Raw genomic sequence first — 27,387 nt, 5'->3', positions numbered from 1 at the left:
GAGGAACATACTGAATGACAAATGGCTACTGAGAGAAGAGTGCGTCATGTTTTATGCTATGATATTACTGTAAGATGAGTAAAGGGAAATGGAAAACACACAGATGAAATAAATCCTTATATGTATTTTAGTACAATTAATACAGCCAGGGGAAGAATCTAAAACTTCTAGAGATTTTAAATTCATAACAGTGTGCCATTGGTAATACTGATGTGTTCCCTCTCAGGTACCAGGGCACAGGTGCAACTAATGCTTCTGCACCCCCTTTAGCAAGACTCCTGGTCATTTACATAATATATATGAGTTTCTAGTTGGAACAAAAAGAACTAGGAGCTTCCTCAAATCGTACAGCAGAAAGAGATCACCTTATGGCCCTTTCTTATTGACCTCCAATGCAACGAGAACCTCTCAGCACTGAATTTGCCTTATTGTACACTGCTCAAAAAATAAAGGGAACACTAAGATAACACATCCGAATGATCAGAATGATCTGAATCATCCGAATGATCTGAATGAATAAACTAATCTTATGAATTACTTTTGTCTTTACGTAGTTTAATGTGCTGACAACAAAATCAAACAAAAATGATCAATGGAAATCCAATTTATCAACCGATGGAGGTCTGGATATGGAGTCACACTCAAAATCAAAGTGGAAAACCACACTACAGGCTGATCCAACTTTGATGTAATGTCCTTTAAACAAGTCAAAATGAGGCTCAGTAGTGTGTGTGGCCTCCACGTGCCCGTATGACCTCCCTGCAACACCTGGGCATGCTCCTTATGAGGTGGCGGACAGTCTGTGGTGCAACGTGGCGTTGGTGGATGAAGTGGGACATGATGTTCCAGATGTGCTCAATCGAATTCAGGTCTGGGGAACGGGCGGGCCAGTCCATAGCATCAATGCCTTCCTCTTGTAGGAACTGCTGACACACTCCAGCCACATGAGGTCTAGCATTGTCTTGCATTAGGAGGATCCCAGGGCCAACCGCACCAGGGGTCTGAGGATCTCGGTACCTAATGGCAGTCAGGCTACATCTGGAAAGCACATGGTGGGCTGTGCGGCCCCCCAAAGAAATGCCACCCCACATCATTACTGACCCACCGCCAAAACGGCCATGCTGGAGGATGTTGCAGGCAGCAGAAGGTTCTCCATGGTATCTCCAGACTCTGTCATGTCTGTCACATGTGCTCAGTGTGAACCTGCTTTCATCTGTGAAGAGCACAGGGTGCCAGTGGAGAATCTGCCAATCTTGGTGTTCTCTGGCAAATGCCAAACGTCCTGCATGGTGTGGGGCTGTAAGCACAAGCCCCACCTGTGGACGTTGGGCCCTCATACCACCCTCTTGAAGTCTGTTTCTGACTGTTTGAGTTGACACATTTGTGGCCTGCTTGAGGTCAGGGCTCTAGCAGTGCTCTTCCTGCTCCTCCTGCTCCTCCTTGCACAAAAGCAGAGGTAGCGGTCCTGCTGCTGGGTTGTTGCCCTCCCATGGCCTCCTCCACGTCTCCTGATGTACTGGCCTGTCTCCTGGTAGCGCCTCCATGCTCTGGGCACTACACTTACAGACACAGCAAACCTTATTTCCACAGCTCGCATTGATGTGCCATCCTATATGAGCTACTTGTGTGGGTTGTAGACTCTGTCTCATGCTACCACTAGAGTGAAAGCACCGCCAGCATTCAAAAGTGACCAAAACATCAGCCAGAAAGCATAGGAACTGAGAAGTGGCTATAGTCAAGAGAGAGAGCTGTCGGCACTAGCGGTAATGATGCACTTCAAGGACTAGGTAACGGCAATGACCAGCACATGTAATATGGATATAGTCCTAAGGTCGTCTCGAGGTGCAAACCCCCACAAAGCAATAATAACCAAAAGAAGGAAAGAAGACAGGGGGCACTCACGATTCTTCTCTTATCCGGACTTTATTAGGAGGTTTTACAGCAGCAGGGACGCCAGGTAGATGTTAAATCACGTCAGACCAGCACTGAACGGGAGCCATGATGGTCTGTGGTCACCACCTGCAGAACCATTCCTTTATCAGGGGTGTCTTGCTAATTGCCTATAATTTCCACCTGTTGTCAGTTTCATTTGAACAACAGCATGTGAAATTGATTGTCAATCAGTGTTGCTTCCTGAGTGGACAGTGTGATTTCACAGAAGTGTGATTGACTTGGAGTTATATTGTGTTGTTTAAGTGTTCCCTTTATTTTTTTGAGCAGTGTATATAGGCAATACTTTTATACTATTCTGTTTAACCTTTATTTCTTTGCATGTGGCGTGGTCAGGATAATGGGACCAGAACTGGAGGAGTTAAGGTTATGTGTTTATTTTGGATACCATAATGTGAACCATTTGTGATTTACAACAGCAAATTCCATGTCTGTAGGGAAAACAAGACAAAAAGTTTAAGGGCTCAGTGCCAGGAATGTACAGAGCCTTTGTGATTCATTATTTGGCAGTGGTTGATAGGTTAGAAGCACATCTGGCGATTTCCAATGAACACAGATTCCTCCAATAAACACACAAGAAAAAGGAACAATTATCTGACTTTGGACATTGAGAGAGATGTATGAAAACTGATTTAAAGAAAAAGTGGAAACTAATCATGCTCATCCAATTAAAGGATCTTTACATTTCAAATGATTTATACAGTGGACTTAGTCAAGGAACGCCAGACAGGCCAGGTGGGCAACACACAGACAAAACAGTACCATATCAGCAGACAAGGACAAGCCAGAGAGTCAAAACCTAGAGGGTAGTACAAAATCAGAAAGAGACTCACTCAAGTGACAAGCAATCCATGTGCTGGGTTGGACTGGTTGGCAGGGGTCATGCAAGACCTCATTGTCAACATCTCACGGCACTCCAGGGTGGTGCTCGAACCAAAATGGGTACAATTTTGTGTTCATTGGAATATATCCATTTGCCTTGTTGTAGATACCCACTTTAATTTTGTATGGCTGCTGCTGATCTTGCTTCTGAAACCCTTCAACAAACAATTGATTTTGCCAGGGAAAGTTCCTGCTCACTGGTAATTTCCCCTGCAAAGCTGCTGGGAAGATGGAATTACATGGTGGCTCTTCAAATATATGGCCACCTCTTCATACATACATGCTACTACTGTAGGTTTTTCTACTTTTTAGCTTTCAAGCTGTGGCTCTGAGAGGGAATCTGTGAGGATCTACCATTATAATCTCCAGAGGCCCCAACAGTCATGTGGACAAGGGTTATATTGATGAGGCACCATCCTTACCATTCCATTTTGTGCAAAAATGACACTGACCAAAATACTGCATGTTATATGCCTATTATAGGGGTTTAGCCACCACAAACAATAATCCCATATCCAAAGGATAGAGAACAAGTGTAAGATTGCAGGGGGTCCAACCACTGGGGCCCCAACAATCTCCAGAATGAGACTCTTGAAGTTCCCACTTGAATGGAGAAATGTTTAGGTATGTAAACTGCCTTTCCATACATTCTCTATAGGAGTCCAGAAAATAGCCGAGCTCTCCAACTTCCTGCAATCCTTTGAATGGGGATAAGTGTTCACAGTGGCAAAACCCATTTAGTTATGTGCCAGCTCAGTTGTGTCTGAAAGTCTGGTTACTAGCGATACACAACTCATTAACCCCAGTTTTGCATTGGAACTGGCAAACAGGAAGCCCCTAGTATTAATATAGTTAGATGAAGATCCTCCTTGAGTACATGAAGTGTAAATATCTATATTCTGTAAATGTTTAAGGGTATACATTCCTACATTCTGACTTAAAATGATTTATAACAACATCCACATGCTATACATTGGCCCCAACAAGGCGATATATGACAACAATGTAAAGAGAGATTAGTAGCTTAGCTTGCTGTAAGTCTGGCTATGATCACTGTGTCTACCGCTAAACACAACATACACCCAAAGAGTAAAAACACATGGCAGCAGAGCCTACCTCCAAGGTGAACAGATCATTGCACAAGAAGATGTTTTCCTTCTGCATATCCAGGACCCTGAAATCAATATATCTTATTAATAACAATCTTAATGCAGATTTCACTTGCTGTGGATATTCTGTGAAAAGCTTCATACTTCAAACTATTCATTATAATGATTTGGACCTTTCACTGCAAATAAACTTAAGAAGTTAGCCAACAAAACCATTTTATAAAGTCCACGTGAGCTATCTGGCAGTAGTGCTGTGCTGGCAGCTATACCCACCACAAGACGTTCAGAACAGCCTGAGCTTGGGACAATTTCTTACTTCTTAGATGGAAATACTTAATGGATTTTCCAAATTTAAAACTTCACTAGTTGTTTTAAAGAAACATTAAAGAATTAAGGTTCATATCATACTACAAAACATAACTGTATTACATATGTCTATTGCAGAGAGGTGGGGGCCCCTTTCAAAGATTAAAATAGGGCTCCCTTTAGATGCTAGTTCACACCACTTCATCCAGATTGCATGGGACAAGAGGATTACGGTAGGTGTTTGTTTGTTCCATCTCTCTTCTATGATTCCTATATAGTAGGGGCTGTGGAAAAGGTATTGAAATAAGGAATACAGCCAATCTGGCTTTGGCGCTCTTACTCTCCACAAGTGCCAAATAAGCCCTTCCTTAAATTTCTCATTCCTTTTAAACCGATTTCTGGCTTTGGCTCAAAAAAAAATCCGTCACTCCGTTCCACTGTAATTCATCTTTTTCGGTATATGCAAATTAGTTGCGTGGGGCATGGGTGGAGCTAAAAACCCTGCTCCGGGCACTGTAACATCATCTTAGCCGGGTGGGCTGCACCGGGCTCCTCCATATTCATAACCCCCTCCCTGCTCGCTCAGCCTGTACTGCGCATGCGCCACTTCCTCGGTACAACCGAAAGCGGCGTGCGGCTGAGATCGGCTCCCGGCGAAGATAACGTAACAGTGCCCGGAGCAGGGGTCATAACTCGGCCCATGCCCCGAGCAACTAATTTGAATATACGAAAAATATGAATTATGGCGGAATGGAGTGATGGTTCGGGACGCCGTAAGTATCCTTTTGATCAATATCATCTGCACTACAAGTATGACAGGTTAGTGCAGTTAGTGATACTGATGATGGATTTCCTTTAATATTTATAATACTTTCTACAGTAGGAAGGTCACAATCTGCACAATGGGGCATCATGCACACAGTGCAGATGTAGTTGGCATTATGCCTGTATATATTTGAGTCAAAACGAGGAGTGTGTACTAAACACAGGAAAATCACATGTGCCCTAATATTTCTATTATTCTGCTCTTTCATAGAAACAAGGAAACCAAATGTAAAAGCCACGCCGAATGAACAAGTAACACTCACCTGACCCCATTTGTTTAATGGGGCCTGTCAGGCATTTGTCATGGCATTTGGCATTTTCCCAAACAAAGCAGAAGTACATGTTGCGTTATTTTGTCCAGGATTTTTAGGACATTTGAGAGGCATAGCAACCTTTACTTTGTGTTTTTCCGTTTTTTATTTTTTTTTTATAAACTCCTGGTTTTGGCTTAAAATTTTTTTCACTAAAAACGTCCATAACTAAACTTTGGCTCTCTCCAAACCCTGTTCAGTTGCTTGGGACAAGTCTTAGAAAATTCTGCGGTTTCAATAGGTTGACAGGGTTTGCAAGCTGATCTGATATTCATGGCCTTTCCTAAGAATAGGTCATCAATTAAAAAAAAAGTTGAATAACCCCTTTAAGGGTGGAATCAGACATGCCGTTTCAAGGTAAAAACACCATATTCACCATGGCTTTTTTATTTAGCAAAAAAAACCTTGGCCAGATGTTTTCTGGTAGTCAGTAGGAAAATATGAAAACCCATATCTACATAGTGGTCCGCAATACAAAAGAAAACCGGGACGTCTGGACTGGTCCCTCTCCTAAATAGTAAAAGTTAGATGCCAAAAATTGGTCCAAAGATATTTATTAGAACGAGGGTGCAACTTTAAAGTTTTGAACTTGAGCTGAGTTCTTTGTCAGGCAGTGTGTGATACAAGGATAATACGTGCCAGATAAAAAAAAGTCTCTCATAGGGGTTTATAGTGGCGTTTCATTTTGGCAAAAAAAATGCTAAATGAAATTTGTGTCTGAAGGAAGGCTAACTAAAATGATGTATGTTGAGCCATAAAACAATGCCAATGTAAAGTGCACTTGGGGGATGGAGTTTTCTAGTACCCCAGTGTTGCCCCCCTGTTAGAATTATTTAGGAATGTACCTTAAGTAAAGTTTGAACCCCACAACGGGGGACTAAGCTGTTTCTAACCTTATTGGTGAACTTGTATAATCACCTGACTTCTTCTCGACCAATGGCTTCTAAGAGTTTAGTGATCTCTCCGGGGAAGTCTGGCAGCACAATAGAAAATTTGCACACGCGATGATCCAGAACTAGAGCTCTGTCCAGACAATGGCGAAATAAAGGCAATGGCAGGTTCCCACTACTCACAACCACGGCCACCCTGAAGAACGAGGAGAATATTATTGTAGAGAAACACTATTCGGTATTCATACCGTAATTTCCTTACTCAGGTTGAGGGTTGTAAGATGTAAGAACAGTCTATGTCAGTGTTTCCCAAACCAAGGTGCCTCCAGCCGTTGGCTGTCCGGGCATACTGGGAGTTGTCGTTTTGCAATAGTAGGAGGCACCCTGGTTGAAAAACACTGTTCTGTGTCATGATGAGCTGCATTACCTTTTTCCTTTCAGGTCTGGGAGTACTCCAGATATTATGGCTGCAAGCCCCATTGCTCCTTCTGCATCGGCTGTAACCCTCTCACACTCCAGGAGCCTCAGCATGGACAACAGCACGTCCTCCTCCCTGGATAACAATGAATGGCATAGTCAGTATTATTCTGATATTTCTTCCCATTTCTTCAGTAATAGAAGAGAAGATGCAGAAGATGACCGTCAATATAAATCCTTTTAGTACAATGGGGCAGACTTACTATTGCAAATGGGACAAAAAAACTGGTCTACATGCCTTGCACCACGTCACGGACACTTTTGAAGCTCCTTTGATAAGAAATCGTATTGTAGTGGGAAGATGGCATGTCAGAAAGATGAAGAGTTGTGCAACATTTTGTGGTGTCTACGGGGTGGATAACTTGAAGTTAACCTTCTCGTGACGCCAAGGCACTGTTAGCCTATAAGTGGTCCGAGGTTTAAAACAGCTTCTCCTGGGCCAAGCCGGGGGGCAATAAATACTCTCATACAAGGTTACAGATAACTTTCTTTACTGAGGCAGGATAAATGGTAATTCCTTTACAGCATAGAATTGTGCAAAGGGAGGTGCAAAGTAAACTGCCTTGCTAGGACTTGTAGTTGTTTGTGCTGTGCTGTATGGTGACTGACTTGTGATGAATGACAACCAACGCTGACTTTGGTGCTGCAGACTGACTAACTGAAGACTACTGACTTTCTTCCCCAGGGTTTAGTGCTTACCGCTAGGTTGTGACATTCACCTGAGCATAGGGATTTTACTTAGAAGATGCGTGGTCGCAGGATTAGACTTCTGATAAACTTGAGGCCTCCTCAGATCAACTCACACTTCTCTCTCTAACTTCTCCACACTGTACCTCAGGAGTGCTCTGCCCACAGCAGAAACTGAAACCACTCTGGGCATCTCTCTCCCCCTACACTATATACAGGGCAATTTGGAGGATTCCCATTGGGGCAGACAAGTCACCTGATCCACTCTGCACTTTCTCTGCTAACAAACTTAAAGAAAAAGCAACATAGAAAATTTCAGAATAACAAGAATGGCTTAACAATATAGTATATTGAGTCCTGAGTAGTGGGCCCAAGACGAACACTGAAGACAACATCTGCCTGACAGGATATGGTATTCTGAACTGGGTCAGCACAATTTGGCCTCATTTCTCAAAACTGTCTAAAAGAAAAAAACTAATAGAAATAGTATCTTCGATACTTGATGTAAGGGTTAGAACAGAGCGCTGCAAAAAAACGGATATTATGAGCAACGTGTAATCACAATTTATTTCCTGTAACGTGTTTCGGGATCGATCTGACCATTTCTTCAGAAAGGGTCAGATCGATCCTGAAACGCATTACATGAAATAAATTGTGATTACACATTTTCCTAATATCCAATTTTTTTGCAGCACTCCATTCTTACCCTTACATCAAGTATTGTAGATATTATTTCCCCTTTTGTTCTATTTGTATTACTCGCATGTTTGCGAGGTAAGGGGGAGCTGCAGTCTTGTCCTCTGGGGAAAAGCAATAGTGAATATACCACTGAATTGAACCATATTGAGAGTTGTGCCTCGTACCTGCACAACATGATCCCGTGAGTTGCTCCCTATCACTAGGGCATTGCCTTTATTCGGATTAGTGGATCCTACACATTGGAGTGCTTGTTGGTCAGAAAAAACTGACTTTGTTTCCCATAGCAACCAAAGCTCAGCTTTCATTTTACCTGATCAGTTTAAAAAATGAAAGCTGAATTGTGATTGGTTGCTATGGGCAACAAAAATAGTTCTTTTTTTTAGATAATTTAAAAAATCTGTCTTAGTACTTGCTAAAAGAGTGGCAACATTTTTTATTTGGCATAAAATGAGCTTGGCTCACCACAGCTGGCAAAAACATTTTAATATTTAATTTAATACAGTGGAAGACACAGGAGGGGGACTCACCCTACTCAATCCACTTTCCTATTACTTAGCAGGAGGTCATGACAGGGGGGCACTGATTTCTTTCTCTATAAGACATTCAGGCCACAACCTCTCATATAGAACCCCCTCATGTCCTCAAGGCAAACGCCACAGAGTTTGGTCATCCTTGAGCTCCCATTGGATACTCAGATGTTGGCAGAAGTCACCCTGTTCTATCTTCCCCAATATCACGATATCCCACTTACCTCTGTCTAAGGGAACACATGCTTCCCTTCCTATGTGTTGAATGCTTTCCAGTCTTGACAGTATCATGTTTTATGGAGGGCTCTCTTTTGAGATCATATGAGACTGTCCTTCCTGGTCCCACATGCCAACTAGATATCTAGAGTACATGCAATTGAAACACTATGTGGAAGCCTATAGAGCTTGTTATAGCCTACAATGTTCATTGCTTCAGTTGTACATCAGCCTCACCCATGTTACACACTTTTTCACTCATCTGAGAATAAGAACCTGAGAATACCCCATTAAGCTGTAAGAACGGTGGTACTCACCTCACTGATATCACTTGGTCTATAAGCTTCTTGGTCAGCTTTATGGTATTTGCACCAAACGAAGGTCCACCCAAGTCTAAAAAGTACATGTAGAAACATTAAAATGTTATGCCTCCACTGCCCCTTAGGGACAGAAGTTTATTGATCATCGTAAAAGATACATGGTGCTTAACCCCTTAAGGACACAGGGTTTTTCAGTTTTTGCACTTTCGTTTTTTCCTCCTTACATTTTAAAAATCATAACCCTTTCAATTTTCCACCTAAAAATCCATATTATGGCTTATTTTTTGCATCACCAATTTTACTTTGCAGTGACATTAGTCATTTTACCCAAAAATCTCCGGTGAAAGGGAAAAAAAAATAATTGTGCGACAAAATAAAAAAAAAAAAAGCTGTTTTGTAAATTTTGGGGGCTTCCGTTTCTACGTAGTACATTTTTCGGTAAAATTGACACCTTATATTTATTCTGTAGGTCCATACAATTAAAATGATACCCTACTTATATAGGTTTGATTTTGTCGGACTTCTGGAAAAAATCATAACTACATGCAGGAAAATTAATACGTTTAAAATTGTCATCTTCTGACCCCTATAACTTTTTTATTTTTCCGTATATGGGGCGGTATGAGGGCTCATTTTTTGCGCCGTGATCTGTAGTTTTTAACGGTACCATTTTTGCATTGATAGGACTTATTGATCGGTTTTTATAAATTTTTAAATGATATAAAAAGTGACCAAAAATGCACTATTTTGGACTTTGGAATTTTTTTGCGCGCACGCCATTGACCGAGCGGTTTAATTAATGATATATTTTTATAATTCGGACATTTCCGCACGTGGTGATACCATATATGTTTATTTTTATTTTTATCTACACTGTGTTTTTTTTTTTTTTATGGGAAAAGGGGGGTGATTCAAACTTTTAATAGGGGAGGAGTTAAATGATCTTTATTCACTTTTTTTTCACTTTTTTTTTTTGCAGTGTTATAGGTCCCATAGGGACCTATAACACTGCACACACTGATCTTCATCATTGATCACTGGTTTCTCATAGGAAACCAGTGATCGACGATTCTGCCGCATGACTGCTCATGCCTGGACCTCAGGCACTGAGCAGTCATTCGGCGATCGGACAGCGAGGAGGCAGGTAGGGGCCCTCCCGCTGTCCTGTAAGCTGTTCGGGATGCCGCGATTTCGCCGCGGCTATCCCGAACAGCCCACTGAGTTAACCGTCAGCTTTCAAGGCTAAAGGGTTAATAGTGCGCGGCGCCGCTATCGGCGCTGCGCGCTATTAGAGGCAGGTCCCGGCTTCACTATGACGCCGGGCCCACCATGATATGATGCGGGGTTACCGTGTAACCCCGCATTATATCAGAAGAGCAGGACCAAGGACGTACTGTTACGTCCTTGGTCCTTAAGGGGTTAATGGTATAAAAAGTTACCAAAAATAAGCTTTTTTGGACTTTGGAATTTTTTTTACGGGTACGCCATTGACCGTGCGGTTTAATTAACAATATATTTTTATAGGTCGGACATTTACGCACGCGGCGATATCACATATGTTTATTTTTATTTACACTGTTTTATTTTTTTTATGGGAAAAGGGGGGTGATTCAAACTTTTATTAGGGAAGGGGTTAAATGACCTTTATTAACACTTTTTTTAAACTTTTTTTTTGCAGTGTTATAGCTCCTATAGGGACCTATAACACTGCACACACTGATCTCTCATGCTGATCCCTGGCATGTATTAACACGCCTGTGATCAGTGTTATCGGCGCTTGACTGCTCCTGCCTGGATCTCAGGCACGGAGCAGTCATTCCTTGATTGGACACCAAGGAGGCAGGTAAGGGCCCTCCCGGTGTCCTGTAAACTGTTCGGGATGCCGCGATTTCACCGCAGCGGTCCCGAACAGCCCGACTGAGCAGCCGGGTTACTTTGACATTCATTTCAGATGCGGCGGTTAGCCGCGGGTCCCGGCCGTTGATAGCTACCGGGACCGACCCGATATGACGCGGGTACATATACGTCCTTCGTCGTTAAGGGGTTAATGTATGCAATGGAGCCACAGAGATTGTTACATAGTTAAAGGGGTACTCCGGTGGAAAACTTTTTTTTTTTTTTTTTTTAATCAACTGGTGCCAGAAAGTTAAACATATTTTCAAATTACTTCTATTAAAAAATCTTAATCCCACCAGTACTTATTAGCTGCTGAATACTACAGAGGAAATTATTTTCTTTTTGGAACACAGAACTCCCTGCTGACATCACGAGCACAGTGCTCTCTGCTGTCATATCTGTCCATATTAAGAACTGTCCAGAGTAGGAGAAAATCCCCATAGCAAACATATGCTGCTCTGGACATTTCCTAAAATGGACAGAGATGTCAGCCGAGAGCACTGTGTTCCAAAAAGAAAAGAATTTTCTCTGTAGTATTCAGCAGCTAATAAGTACTGGAAGGATTAAGATTTTTTAATAGAAGTAATTTACAAATCTGTTTAACTTTCTGGCACCAGTTGATTTAAAAAAAAAAAAAAAAAGATTTTCCACTGTAGTACCCCTTAAATCGTTTGTAGAGTAAAAAAAAAAAAAAAGACAAGAGTCCATCAAGTTCAACTGAAAACTCTATTGTGTTGATCCAGAGGAAGGCAAAACACCCCATGAGGCTGATGCCAATTGCCCCATGACAGAGGACGCCAACATGGCATCAGAATACATCCCTGGATAAATGTTCTACCCAAATAGATCTACTATCCATAACCTGTAATATTATATTTTTCCAGAAATCCTGTCTTTAGACACTTTAAAACTTCACACAATGTAAATAACAAAGTTTTGTCCCATTTAGTTCTTAAAGTGACAACTTAAGAAAACGGTCCAGCACAGGTTTGCAGGTAAAAAACAACTTCTTCTTTTATTGGGTCAGTTCCGACAAGACAAATAAGCCGACGCGTTTCGGACCTACACTCGGTCCTTAGTCATGGCATGACTAAGGACCGAGTGTAGGTCCGAAACGCGACGGAGTGTAGGTCCGGACGCTGCTGATCAGGCCCGCGCACAGGTGCAGGAAGGAGGAGGTGAGCTGTCGTTCTGATTCACTAAAGTGACAACTTATCCCCTATCCACAGAAAAGGGGATAAGTGCCTGATCGCGAGGGGTCTGAATGCTGGGACCCCTCACGATCTCCTGCTTGGTGCCCCAGCTCTCCCCATGCACGGAGCTGTGTGGACCACTGCACAAAGCGTTGGTCAAACCCACCGCGATCAGACACTTACGTCATATCCTGTGGATAGGGGTTAAGTTGTTTAGTACCAGAGTACCCCTTTAATGTATTAAAACAAGATCTCTGATCCATGTTGCATTTCCTTATTTAAGAAGTATGCCATTTTGTTTATAGCTCTTGCTGTCATTCTCACTTATGGGCTGTATGTGTCAGAAACAAAATAAAAAAACAAATATGCAAAGATATACTGGGGAAGATTTTCTACTGCAAATGTGCCAGAAATTAGTTGACATGTGCCCAAAAAAAACTTGCTATCATGACCGATGCCGTACTTATTGCCAGTTCTACACACCTATTAGAGACTTTTGTGCATGGCGCCTCTGCAAGGGGGCATAACTTAGCAGAAAACAGGCAGGGACTTGTGGGTTTGGTTCATGTGGGACTCCATGCACCAATAATTGCCCCAAAATTGTGGCATAACATTTTGGAGTACAGTAAGCCAGCTAATAGTTTATCTAAAAGAGTGAGTATAGGTAGCTTACTTATAAGTGCGTACAACCAAGCGTGATAACCAATATTAGAGACAACAGAGAGACAACTGTGGTTGTGTAAACTGTTCTCAAGGTTGAGGAACTATAATAGTTGATCTAAACCAACATGAGTCACTGTAATTAATCTGGCGCAAAAGTTTGCACTACCTGTTAGACCATTGAATTTACTAATGCATTTAGGATACCACTAAACAATGGGAAGATGTAATGGAAGAAAACGGTAATCTATGTGCTTGATTTTACTTGGCATAGCTGATATATTCCAATTATTGAGATACAGACATGTGTCCTACAGAAGGGCTTTTTTTTATATGATACAACTTCATACTTTGTTTTGTACATTTTATAAATTCAATATGCTCAAATTTCCTCCATGTCACCGAGTCTTTAGACACCCACTTTTACCTCCTTTTTTTTTTCACCAACTTGCCTTTTATTTTTAGCTTCCTATACATTAGACTGAGTACATTACATATGGGGGCCAGACATGACAAGCTTTAAAATAAACTTTAGATAAAAGTAAAAGTCTTAATGTAGGCTCACTTGAAGAATAAAGCATAAGGAGAGGTCCTCTGATATAGGGATTCCCAATCTGTGGCTCTCCAGCTCTTGCACATATGCTCCTCCCAGTATAAGGTCACAGATCACAGAAGGTGATAGACGAGTGACTGCTCATACATAGATGTTACACGTATTTCATCATCAGTTTGATGAGAACTCTTCTTACCTCCATCTTTGTCCTACCATATCTCCCTATACAACAATGGGCAGATCACAAATTGGGATTTATAATAAACAGGCTCCAAGTTGTTATTTACTTAAAGAGGTACACCACTGAAAAACAATTTTTTTTAAATCAACTGACTCCAGAAAGTTAAACAGATTTGTAAATTACTTCTATTAAAACATCTTAATCCTTTCAGTACTTATAAGCTGCTGTATGCTCCACAGGAAGTTGCATTTCTTAATGGAGTTCTTTTCAGTCTGACCACCGTGCTCTCTGCTGACACCTCTGTCCATGTCAGGAACTGCCCAGAGTACAAGCAAATGCCCATAGCAAACCTATCCTTCATTGGACAGTTCCTGACATGGACAGAGGTGTCAGCAGAGAGCACTGTGGTCAGACTGAAGCAGCTGATAAGTACTGGAAGGATTAAATGTGTATTCTGGCCAAATACATTGTATCCCCTATCCAAAGGATAGGGGATAAGATATCTGATCTCCCCGGGATCAGACATCTTATCCCCTATCCTTTGGATAGGGGATAAGATGTATTTGGCAGGAATACCCCTTTAAGATTTTTAAATAAAAGTAATTTACAAATCTGTTTAACTTTCTGGCACCAGTTGATTTAAAAAAATTGTTTTCTACTGGAGTACCCCTTTAACACATTCTAAGATGAATAGTTAGTGGATGAAAACTAAAGATTGAATTCCATAGAAAGGCAAATGTCCCAGCACCACTGATGCCTCACCGAATGTAGGATGGTGCTTGGTTGCTCCAGTCTATACTAAGACTGAGGATTTTTTGGGGACAAGTTTGACATCTTAGTATGCAGTACTAAGCAAATTTGCAAGTTGATGTCCTCTATGGCCTGATTCTTTAGGTAGTAGGTTGGGTTTCAAATATCTTTTAACATGCATACTAGCTCTCTTACATAGTTACATAGTTTGTAAGGTTGAAAAAAAGTCAAGAGTCGTCTTCAACGTAAGGAAATTGCCTTGCTACTTAGCATAAGGAAGTATGATTTAGACTTGGTTTATACCTTATGGGTTGTTTGTGCCTTATGGGGGACATCAGGGTTTTAAAGTTACCCATACCCCATCCCTACAGCGCCTGTTTTGAATGCTTCTTACCACTACAGAGTAAGGATATAGTTGGAAGTAGAGATGAGCAAATTTTTAAAAAATGTGGTTCGGTCCGATTTTGTTTGCAGAGAATCTCTGTTAAAAATAGCTATTTCTGGCCTACAGAGAGCCTCAATAGGGGTGTAGAACACTTTGCCTTGCTGTAACACGCATAGGGTGTGTACTGAGTTAGTGAAATAATACTGTTATTCAGTATTACATGCAGATTAGAGGCGTCATTATTAAAATCACTGGAGGTGGCATCAGTATGAGGAGACCATATAGTGGCTGAAAGACACAGCGTGGAGGTGGCAGCAGCATGAGGAGACCATATAGTGGCTGCATGACACAGCATGCAGGTGGTGGCAGCATGAGGAGACCATATAGTGGCTGAATGACACAGCGTGTAGGTGGTGGCAGCATGAGGAGACCATATAGTGGCTGAATGACCCAGCCTGGAGGTGGCAACAGCCTGACAAGACCATAGGTCCTCACAATTGAAAAGATTAAAGATATTTTTTTAAATTTTTAAGATTTCAAATAGATGTACCTAAAAAGTTTTATTTAATGTGCCAGCAGCATGAGGAGACCACATGGTGGTACAGTGACACAGCCTGGAGGTGGCAGAATCATGAGGAGACCATATATTGACTGAATGGCACAGCCTGAAGTTGGCAGCAGCAAGCAGAGACCATATAGTGGCTGAATGGCACAGCCTGGAGTTGGTGGCAGCAAGAGGAGACCATATAGTGGCTGAATGGCACAGCCTGGAGTTGGCGGGAGCAAGAGGAGACCATATAGTGGCTGAATGGCACAGCGTGGAGTTGGCGGCAGCAAGAGGAGACCATATAGTGGCTGAATGACACAGCCTGCAGTTGGCGGCAGCAAGAGGAGACCATATAGTGGCTGAACGACACAGCCTGGAAGTGGCGGAAGCTTGAGGAGACCATATAGTGGCAGAATGAGACAGACTGGAGGTGGCAGCAGCATGAGGAGAACATTTGGTGGCAGAATGAGACAGCCTGGAGGGGGCCACAGCATGGGGAGAACATATGGTGGCAGTATGAGACAGCCTGGAGGTGGCATCAGCAGCATCAGGAGTCCTGAAAGTGACCCAGTGACATAGTGGGGCGGTGAGTGGCAATGCCAGTACCTGGTGATGAAGGTGGGTGAAAAAAGGAGAACTTGGCATCAGATGTGTGGCATCAGGCGGGTGACAGGATCCGAATAGTAGCTAAGGCAGGTAGGCAGAAGAAAACGGTCTCTTTAGTAAAAGTGTTAGTGTGCATAAGTAAGTATTGAGGATATGCATTATGTAAAACTTAACTTTTAATAATATTCTTAGGATAAAATATATGTACCCCAAATTTTTTGAAATAAAACAAAAGGTAAGGTGTGCAAAAAACACCATGTGCCACCTACACCACCAAGTATTGATGTGATGCAAAGACCTCTAAAAGGTGGAAGGGAACAATGTATGGTTCATTGTAACCGGTTGTCACGATTCGGCTGGCAGGAGGTGGATCCTCTGTGCCAGAGAGGGATTGGCGTGGACCGTGCTAGTGGACCGGTTCTAAGCTGCTACTGGTTTTCACCAGAGCCCGCCGCAAAGCGGGATGGTCTTGCAGCGGCGGTAGCAACCAGGTCGTATCCACTAGCAACGGCTCAACCTCTCTGACTGCTGAAGATAGGCGCGGTACAAGGGAGTAGACAAGAGCAAGGTCGGACGTAGCAGAAGGTCGGGGCAGGCAGCAAGGATCGTAGTCAGGGGCAACGGCAGGAGGTCTGGAACACAGGCTAGGAACACACTGGGAAACGCTTTCACTGGCACGATGGCAACAAGATCCGGCAAGGAAGGGAAGGGGAAGTGAGGTTATATAGGGAAGTGCACAGGTGAATTCACTAATTAGAACCAGGCGCCAATCAGCGGCACACTGGCCCTTTAAATCGCAGAGACCCGGCGCGCGCGCGCCCTAGGGAGCGGGGCCGCGCGCGCCGGGACAAGACCGACGGAGAGCGAGTCAGGTACGGGAGCCGGGATGCGCATCGCGAGCGGGCGCCTGCCGCATAGCGAATCGCATCCCGGCTGGGAGAGGTATCGCAGCGCACCCGGTCAGCAGGTCTGACCGGGGCGCTGCAATTGCGAGGATGTTGCGAGCGCTCCGGGGAGGAGCGGGGACCCGGAGCGCTCGGCGTAACAGTACCCCCCCCTTGGGTCTCCCCCTCCTCTTGGAGCCTGAGAACCTGAGGACAAGACTTTTGTCTAGAATGTTGTCCTCAGGTTCCCAGGATCTCTCTTCGGGACCACAGCCCTCCCAATCCACCAGGAAAATTTTTTTTCCTCTGACCGTCTTGGAGGCCAGAATCTCCTTCACGGAGAAGACGTCAGAAGAGCCGGAAACAGGAGTGGGAGAAACAAATTTGGGAGAGAAGCGATTAATGATGAGTGGTTTAAGGAGAGAGACATGGAAGGCATTGGGAATACGGAGAGAAGGAGGAAGAAGGAGTTTGTAAGAGACAGGATTAATCTGGCACAAGACTTTGAAAGGACCAAGATAGCGTGGTCCCAGTTTGTAACTGGGGACACGAAAGCGGACATATTTAGCGGAGAGCCATACCTTGTCTCCGGGCGCAAAAATGGGGGGAGTTCTTCTTTTCTTATCGGCAAACCTTTTCATGCGGGATGAAGCCTGTAAAAGAGAATTTTGGGTCTCTTTCCATATGGTGGAAAGATCACGAGTCACTTCATCCACAGCGGGCAAACCAGAGGGCAAGGGAGTAGGGAGGGGGGGAAGAGGGTGACGGCCGTACACCACGAAAAATGGGGACTTAGCAGAAGATTCTGAGACTCTGAAGTTGTATGAAAATTCGGCCCATGGTAGAAGATCTGCCCAGTCATCCTGGCGGGAGGAAACAAAATGCCGTAAATAGTCACCCAGGACCTGGTTAATTCTTTCTACTTGCCCATTGGATTGGGGATGATAAGAAGAAGAGAAATTTAATTTAATCTTGAGCTGTTTACAGAGGGCCCTCCAGAATTTAGACACGAATTGGACGCCTCTATCCGAGACGATCTGTGTGGGCAAACCGTGAAGACGAAAAATGTGTACAAAAAATTGTTTTGCCAACTGAGGCGCTGAAGGGAGACCAGGAAGAGGAATAAAATGTGCCATCTTGGAAAATCGATCAACGACCACCCAAACAACAGTGTTGCCACGGGATGGGGGTAAGTCTGTTATAAAGTCCATACCAATCAGAGACCAAGGCTGTTCGGGGACAGGCAGAGGATGAAGGAGACCAGCAGGCTTCTGGCGAGGAGTCTTATCCCGGGCACAGACAGTACAGGCCCGCACAAAATCAACAACATCCGTCTCCAGAGTCGGCCACCAATAGAAACGAGAGATGAGTTGCAAGGACTTTTTGATGCCCGCATGGCCTGCGAGGTGGGAGGAGTGACCCCATTTGAGAATCCCGAGACGTTGGCGTGGAGAAACGAAGGTCTTCCCTGGAGGAGTTTGCCTGATGGAGACTGGAGAAGTGGAGATCAGACAGTCAGGAGGAATGATGTGTTGCGGAGAGACCTCTACTTCCGAGGCATCCGAGGAACGAGAGAGAGCATCGGCCCTAATGTTCTTGTCGGCAGGGCGAAAATGAATTTCAAAGTTAAAACGGGCAAAGAACAACGACCACCTGGCCTGGCGAGGATTCAGCCGTTGGGCAGACTGGAGATAGGAGAGATTCTTGTGATCGGTGTAAATGATAACTGGAAATTTTGATCCCTCCAGCAGATGCCTCCATTCCTCAAGTGCCAATTTAATGGCCAGTAGTTCTCGATCCCCGATGGAGTAGTTCCTCTCCGCCGGAGAGAAGGTCCTAGAAAAAAAACCACAAGTAACAGCATGCCCAGAAGAATTTTTTTGTAGAAGGACCGCTCCAGCTCCCACTGAGGAGGCATCAACCTCCAATAGGAAGGGTTTAGATGGGTCAGGTCTGGAGAGCACGGGAGCAGAAGAAAAGGCAGACTTGAGCCGTTTAAATGCGTCTTCCGCTTGGGGAGACCAGGACTTAGGATTGGCATTCTTCTTGGTTAAAGCCACGATAGGAGCCACAATAGTGGAAAAATGTGGAATGAATTGTCTGTAATAATTGGCGAACCCCAAAAAACGTTGGATAGCACGGAGTCCGGAGGGGCGTGGCCAATCTAAGACGGCAGAGAGTTTATCTGGGTCCATTTGTAGTCCCTGGCCAGAGACCAAGTATCCTAGGAAAGGAAGAGATTGACATTCAAACAGACATTTCTCCATTTTGGCATAAAGTTGATTGTCTCGAAGTCTCTGAAGAACCATGCGGACATGCTGGCGATGTTCTTCTAAGTTGGCAGAAAAAATCAGAATATCGTCCAGATACACAACAACACAGGAATATAAGAGATCACGAAAAATTTCATTAACAAAGTCTTGGAAGATGGCAGGGGCGTTGCACAGGCCAAAGGGCATGACCAGATACTCAAAGTGTCCATCTCTGGTGTTAAATGCAGTTTTCCATTCGTCCCCCTCCCTGATGCGGATGAGATTATATGCACCTCTTAAGTCCAGTTTGGTAAAGATGTGGGCACCTTGAAGGCGATCAAAGAGTTCAGAGATAAGAGGTAGGGGGTAGCGGTTCTTTACCGTGATTTTATTAAGTCCGCGGTAATCAATGCAAGGACGTAGGGAGCCATCCTTTTTGGACACAAAGAAAAATCCAGCTCCGGCAGGAGAGGAGGATTTGCGGATAAACCCCTTTTTTAAATTTTCCTGGATGTATTCAGACATAGCAAGAGTCTCTGGGGCGGACAGAGGATAAATTCTGCCCCGGGGTGGAGTAGTGCCCGGGAGGAGGTCAATAGGACAGTCAAAAGGCCTGTGAGGGGGTAAAGTCTCAGCTTGCTTTTTGCAAAATACGTCAGCATAGTCCATATAAGCCTTAGGGAGACCGGTTACAGGGGGAACCACAGGGTCACGGCAGGGAGTACTGGGAACCGGTTTAAGACAGTCCTTGAAACAAGAAGTACCCCAGCTCTTGATCTCTCCTGTGGACCAATCAAGGGTTGGGGAATGGCGTTGAAGCCACGGTAGTCCAAGGAGAATTTCGGAAGTGCAATTGGAGAGGACCAAAAACTCAATTTTTTCGTGATGAGGTCCGATGCACATTAGGAGGGGTTCCGTGCGGTAACGCACGGCACAGTCCAATCTTTCATTGTTAACACAATTGATGTAGAGGGGTCTGGCGAGACTGGTCACTGGGATGTTGAACCTGTTGATGAGAGAGGCCAAAATAAATTTTCCTGCAGATCCGGAATCCAAGAAGGCCTTAGTAGAGAAGGAGAAGGTAGAGGCAGATATCCGCACAGGCACAGTAAGGCGTGGAGAAGCAGAGTTGACATCAAGAACTGTCTCACCTTTGTGCGGAGTCAGCGTACGTCTTTCCAGGCGGGGAGGACGGATAGGACAATCCTTCAGGAAGTGTTCGGTACCGGCACAGTACAGGCAAAGATTCTCCATGCGGCGTCGTGTCCTCTCTTGAGGTGTCAAGCGAGACCGGTCAACTTGCATAGCCTCCACGGCGGGAGGCACAGGAACGGATTGCAGAGGACCAGAGGAGAGAGGAGCCGGGGAGAAAAAACGCCTCGTGCGAATAAAGTCCATATCCTGGCGGAGCTCCTGACGCCTTTCGGAAAAACGCATGTCAATGCGAGTGGCAAGATGAATAAGTTCATGCAGGTTAGCAGGAATTTCTCGTGCGGCCAGAACATCTTTAATGTTGCTGGATAGGCCTTTTTTAAAGGTCGCGCAGAGGGCCTCATTATTCCAGGATAATTCGGAAGCAAGAGTACGGAATTGGATGGCGTACTCGCCAACGGAAGAATTACCCTGGACCAGGTTCAGCAGGGCAGTCTCAGCAGAAGAGGCTCGGGCAGGTTCCTCAAAGACACTTCGAATTTCCGAGAAGAAGGAGTGTACAGAGGCAGTGACGGGGTCATTGCGGTCCCAGAGCGGTGTGGCCCATGACAGAGCTTTCCCAGACAGAAGGCTGACTACGAAAGCCACCTTAGACCTTTCAGTAGGAAACTGGTCCGACATCATCTCCAAGTGCAGGGAACATTGTGAAAGAAAGCCACGGCAAAAGTTAGAGTCCCCATCAAATTTATCCGGCAAGGAAAGTCGTAGGCCGGAAGCGGCCACTCGCTGCGGAGGAGGTGCAGGAGCTGGCGGAGGAGATGATTGCTGAAGCTGTGGTAGTAGCTGCTGTAGCATCACGGTCAGTTGAGACAGCTGGTGGCCTTGTTGCGCTATCTGTTGTGACTGCTGGGCGACCACAGTGGTGAGGTCGGCAACAACTGGCAGTGGAACTTCAGCGGGATCCATGGCCGGATCTACTGTCACGATTCGGCTGGCAGGAGGTGGATCCTCTGTGCCAGAGAGGGATTGGCGTGGACCGTGCTAGTGGACCGGTTCTAAGCTGCTACTGGTTTTCACCAGAGCCCGCCGCAAAGCGGGATGGTCTTGCAGCGGCGGTAGCAACCAGGTCGTATCCACTATCAACGGCTCAACCTCTCTGACTGCTGAAGATAGGCGCGGTACAAGGGAGTAGACAAGAGCAAGGTCGGACGTAGCAGAAGGTCGGGGCAGGCAGCAAGGATCGTAGTCAGGGGCAACGGCAGGAGGTCTGGAACACAGGCTAGGAACACACTGGGAAACGCTTTCACTGGCACGATGGCAACAAGATCCGGCAAGGAAGGGAAGGGGAAGTGAGGTTATATAGGGAAGTGCACAGGTGAATTCACTAATTAGAACCAGGCGCCAATCAGCGGCACACTGGCCCTTTAAATCGCAGAGACCCGGCGCGCGCGCGCCCTAGGGAGCGGGGCCGCGCGCGCCGGGACAAGACCGACGGAGAGCGAGTCAGGTACGGGAGCCGGGATGCGCATCGCGAGCGGGCGCCTGCCGCATAGCGAATCGCATCCCGGCTGGGAGAGGTATCGCAGCGCATCCGGTCAGCAGGTCTGACCGGGGCGCTGCAATTGCGAGAATGTTGCGAGCGCTCCGGGGAGGAGCGGGGACCCGGAGCGCTCGGCGTAACACCGGTGGGGGTAAAAACTTCCCCTGTATGGCCCTACTCTCGCATTATTAATACCCTTCTTGGCAAGTGTTATTCGCCCTAAAAAAGGGTGGCCCCACACAGGAACTTCTCTCTATTTCCACCTACAAACACTGCCATTTCCCAGGGTTTTTAGGTGGAAAAAGAGAGAGGTTCCTGTGTGGGGCCGTCCTTTTTAAGACAAGTAACACTTTCCTTGAAAAGGTGGAAGGGAACAACGTATTAGCATTGTAGCAGGTGGGGATAAAAAATTCCCCTGTGAGGTCCTACTCTGGCCCTATTAATTCCCTTCTTGGCAAGTGTTACTCGCCCTAAAAAGGGCGGCCCCACACAGGAAACTCTCCCTATTTCCACCTAAAAACCCTGGGAAATGTCAGTGTTTGTAGGTGTAAATATGGAGAGGTTCCTGTGTGGGACAGCCCTTTTTAGGACGTGTAACACGTGCCAATAAGGGAATTAATAATGCGAGAGTAGGGCCTTACAGGGGAAGTTTTTACCCCTACCGGTTACAATGGACCATACGTTGTTCCCTTCCACCTTTTAGAGGTCTTTGCATCACATCAATACTTGGTGGTGTAGGTGGCACATGGGTTTTTTTGCACACGTTTCCTTTTGTTTGATTTCAAAAAAGAATTTGGGTCCATATATTTTATCCTAAGAAAAGCAAATGCATATTCTCAATACTTACTTGTGGTCTGATGTGGAGGAATGTTTGTAACCGGGGAGCAAGACGTTAAATATGTTTTGCACTATCCATATTTGTGAAGTGTTGGTGTGGCACCATGGTCAATCTACTCTGATGCATCAGGCATTGGTGGGTGGAAATCCTGGCTGATCCATGCCTGATTCATCTTCACAAAGGTCAGACTCTCCACATTTTTCATGGACAGACGAGTTCTCCTTGGGGATACCATGGCCCCCGCTGCACTAAACACCCGCTCTGATGGCACACTACTGGTCAGGCAGGACAGCTTTTCCAGGGCAAATTCTGCTAGTTGCAGCCACAAACTAAGTTTGGCTGCCCAGAAGTCCAGCTGATCTTCAAGGTGTGTTGGCATGGTCATGTTAAGGTATGCCACCACCTGCTGGTTCAGGTCCTGCTCCAGGTCTACCTGCTGCTGATGGGTTGCTTCACTATGTGGGTGTAGAAAGCTACTCATCAGCGAGGCTGAGGCTGCTGCTGATTGAGCTGGTACTGCTCCTGCCATTCCAAACCTCCCCAGCAGCCATGGCAGTGGAAGGTGAGTGTAGAGGGCCCCCCGAGCCAGACCTGCAAGAGGATGGATGATGGCGCATATAGGCATTGGCCAATTAACTACGTAGGATGTCTCTGTGGTAGGTCAGTTTGTCCTCCCTCTCAGTGGGTGTAAAAAAGGCCCCCATTTTGTGCCAGTAGCGAGGGTCCAATAAGGTGGAGAGCCAGAAGTCATCCTGCTTGGTGACAATTCGGCGGTCACTACGCAAGCAATTGAGCATGCATTGTGCCATTTGTGCAAGTGATTCGGAGGGACTCCCTGCCTCCATCTCCACTGCATACTACCATGGTGTGTCTGGGTCCTCTGTCTCACCTTCCTCTTAACCCTCTAGCTCCACTGGCTGCTCCTGCTGCTCCTCTCCTGTCAGATGACTAGAAAAACTGCTCATTTCATGAAACCTAAACTGTGCTCCATTGTGCCCCTCCCCCCCTCCTCCTCCAGTTCAGCCCCCACAGAGCTCATGTGGCTGTGAGATGTAGGCGCCACGTCTCCAGTGTCCTGACCAACCATCGTTTTCAACACATGTTGTAGGAAATGAAGCAGTGGAATGACGTAGTTCATCCCATAATCCTGGTGACTGACTAATAATGTGGCTTCCTCAAAGGGCCTGAGCAAACAGCAGGTGTCACGTATGAGCTGCCACTGGTTCACATTGAAGTTACAAAGGGGAGTCCCCCTATCCGCTTGGATCATCAAGAAATCGGTGATGGATTTTCTCTGTTCATATAGTTGGTCCAACATATGGAGGGTGGTATTCCAACATGTGAAAACGTCGCAAATCAGACTATGTTGGAGTTCTGACGCTGCAGCTCCAGGAGGGTGTGTTTTGGGGTATACGAGTGGCTGAAGTGCATGCACAGTTTCCTTCCCATTGTTAGGATGTCTTGCAGATGGGGGAACACTTCAGGAACCACTTGACAACCAGATTGAACACGTGTGCCATGCAGGGCGCATGGCTCAGGCTTCCTTGTCACAGCACAGACAAGATGTTCTTCCCGTTGTCGGTCACCATGGTTCCCATTTCCAGTTTTAGTGGAGTAAGCCATGATTCAATTTCTTGATGAATGACTTCCCCTGTGTGACTCAGTTCGCCAAGGCAAATCATGTGAAGAACAGCGTGATACCGCAGTGCCCTGCACACATGGTATTCTGGAGGGGCACTGAGACTTGTGGAGGATGAGGAGGCTGAGTTGTACACTGTCAGCAGGACCAACAGCCTGAGAGCATGACCTGCCCAAGTTGCTGTTGTGGCTGTGCAGGAACCACATTCACCCAGGGGGCCATAAAGGACATGTATTGTCCCTGACCATAGTTACAGCTCCACACGTCTGCGCTGCCGGGATCTTTGGTACACACCGACAGGCTCAAGGACTGGCCCACCTTCTGTTCCACAAAATTGTGCAGGGCTGGTACTGCCTTTTTCACAAAGAAATGACGGCTTGGGACTCTCCACCTCAGCTCGGCACAAGCCATCAGTTCTCTGAAAGGTGCAGTGTCACCACTTGAAAAAGGAGGGACTGTAGCACCAGCAACTTGGACAGGAGAACATTCAGCTTCTGTGCCATTGGATGAGTGGGCGCATACTGTTGTGTCTTGGTCATGGCTTCGCCAATGTATTGCTGGTGGAATGACTGACTCAAAGTAGGAGAAGCAGGAGCATCTGGAGATACATAAAATGGGTATGACACATAGCTCCCTTCGGCTGAGGTGGTGAAGCCTTGGTTGGCTGAAATAGGGAGCGGCGTGCCACTGGGTGATGCAGCAGGCTGGACCACCACATTGGAGCCACGGTTCTCCCAGGCCGCTTTATGGTGACGCTGGATATGTTGACGCAGGGCCGTGGTGCCAACATTGGGACCCTGGCCACGCTTCACCTTCTACTGACACATCTTGAATGTTGCAATTTTAACCTCCTCCGGATGCTTGATGAAAAACTGCCACACTGCCGAGTAGCTGATTTTCCCAGCCACAGTCCACTCTGATTGACTGCTACTACCGCCGACTCCAGGAACCCCTGTTCCACTACCTCCCGGGCAGGTACATTGCCGCGAAGCAGGTGGTCTACCTCGGGCACGTTTGGCTCCAGACTTTCCACTTCTGCCACCATGCTGACTGCCAGCCATTTTACCATCTTGCTTTCTCAGCTGCTGCCTCACGGGCAACCTGCAACCCTCTTCTCCTGATGATGATGAAGCCCCTTCTGCACCCAACTCCCAAGTGCGATTGGCTTCATCATCATCGAGTTGTGTCTGCACGTCACTGATGTCCTCCTCAGGTTCCTCAACAGTGTCTGCTTCAGGAGCCTGAACGCTCGCAACACCACCTCCCACGCCACTCTCCTCATAACTACTTGCCCGCCTAGCGTCTGAGGAACCCACCGACTGTTGACGGGGGGTGTCAGATGTCACTTGTGCTGAAGTGGATGACCGTGTTAACCAAGCGATAACAGCAGATGGGTTGCTGGTCGAGACACGACCGCTAGCTGATAACGGGAGCTCAGGCCTCTCGCTGCGACTCCTGCTGCCACTCGTCCCTAGTCTGCTGCGACCTCTGCCAGCACCTGATGTCCTGGCACTTCTCTGCCGGACATATTTAGTGCGTATATGAGGGTACAATGAGGGTATAGAGTACAATACGCTCCACTACGCTTAAAACAGTATTTGTCTACAAAACCAGCAGGTGTGTACTTTTGCCTGGCCTTTCACAGTAACTAGGACCTTAAGACTTTAACAGGAACAAAATGGCACACCACTTAGATGTACGTATGGGGTATGCACTTATGAGGGGAGTACAGTTCGCTCCACTACTCTTAAAACAGTAATTGTCTAGAACAGCAGCAGGTGTGTACTTTTGGCTGGCCTTTCAAAGTAACTAGGCCCTTAGGATTTTAACAGGAACAAAATGGCACACCCCTTAGATGTACTTACATGGTATGCACTTATGAGGGGAGTACAATGCGCTCTAGTATGCTTAAAACAGTATTTGTCTACAACACCAGCAGGTGTGTACTTTTGGTGGGCCTTTCCCAGTAACTAGGCCCTTAGGACTTTAACAGAAACAAAATGGTACACCTTAGATGTACGTACGTAGTATGCACTTATGAGGGGAGTAAAATGCGCTCCAGTACGCTTAACCCTTAAGGGCACAGGGTTTTTCTGTTTTTGCATTTTCATTTTTTCCTCTTCACCTTCTAAAGATCATAAAGCTTTCAATTTTGCACCTAAAATTCCATACTATGGCTTATTTTTTGTGCCACCAATTCTACTTTGCAGTGATATTAGCCATTTTACCAAAAAATCCACAGGGAAACAGAAAAAAAATTCACTGTGTGACAAAATTGAAGAAAAAATGCCATTTTGTAAATTTTGGGGGCTTCCGTTTCTACACAGTGCATTTTTCGCTAAAAAAAAAAAACCTTATCTTCATTCTGTAGGTCCATATGGTTAAAATGATACCCTACTTATATAGGTTTGATTTTGTATTACTTCTGAAAAAAATCATAACGACTGGGAATTGCACTTAAAAAGTTCTTTATCTCAATATTCATATACAAACTTGAAACGAGATATACAGAACATAATCACCCGGTGCTCAATGAACTGTTCAGAGATCAATCCACTCGGTGTCTTCAGAACTCTCCATCCGAGACTTGCTGCTTGTTGGACGGTATGTTCCTGGCCATGTGGACGCTATGTTTAAAATTGTCATTTTCTGTCCCCTATAACTTTTTCATTTTTCTGCATACGGGCTGGTATGAGGGCTCTTTTTTTGCACAGTGATCTGAAATTTTTATCGGTATCATTTTTGTATTGATCAGACTTTTTGATCGCTTTTTATACATTTTTTTCATGATATAAAAAGAGACCAAAAATACGTTATTTTGGACTTTGGAATTTTTTTGCACGTACGCCATTGACCGTGCGGTTTAATTAACAATATATTTTTATAGTTCGGACATGTACACACGTGGCAATACCACATATATTTATTTTTATTTACACAGTTTTTTTTTTTAAATGGGAAAAGGGGGGTAATTCTTCCTTTTCTTAGGGAAGGGGTTAAATGATCTTTATTAACTTTTTTTCACACTTTTTTTTTTTGCAGTGTTATAGCCCCCCCCCCCCCCCCTAGTGGCTATTACACCGCACACACTGATTTGCTACACAGATCATTG

The 27,387-nt window shown here is 45.3% G+C and overlaps 1 protein-coding gene across 3 annotated transcripts in view; it reads right to left on the bottom strand.

The window, feature by feature from the left end:
- The window catches only part of LOC130282760 (L-threonine ammonia-lyase-like), a 102,144-nt gene that overhangs the window by 12,308 nt on the left and 62,449 nt on the right, over nucleotides 1-27,387 (bottom strand). For all 3 annotated transcript variants that reach the window (XM_056531390.1, XM_056531391.1, XM_056531392.1), the window contains 4 exons: nucleotides 9,197-9,272; nucleotides 6,701-6,826; nucleotides 6,302-6,469; nucleotides 3,949-4,006 (listed from right to left, as the gene is read on the bottom strand). In XM_056531390.1, coding sequence (XP_056387365.1) covers nucleotides 3,949-4,006; nucleotides 6,302-6,469; nucleotides 6,701-6,826; nucleotides 9,197-9,272 — 428 coding nt within the window. The remainder of the gene's footprint in view (nucleotides 1-3,948; nucleotides 4,007-6,301; nucleotides 6,470-6,700; nucleotides 6,827-9,196; nucleotides 9,273-27,387) is intronic.

This window comes from Hyla sarda, chromosome 7 (assembly GCF_029499605.1).
Source record: "Hyla sarda isolate aHylSar1 chromosome 7, aHylSar1.hap1, whole genome shotgun sequence".
NCBI classification, from domain to species: Eukaryota; Metazoa; Chordata; class Amphibia; order Anura; family Hylidae; genus Hyla; species Hyla sarda.
This window is presented reverse-complemented; position numbering and strand designations above follow the sequence as displayed.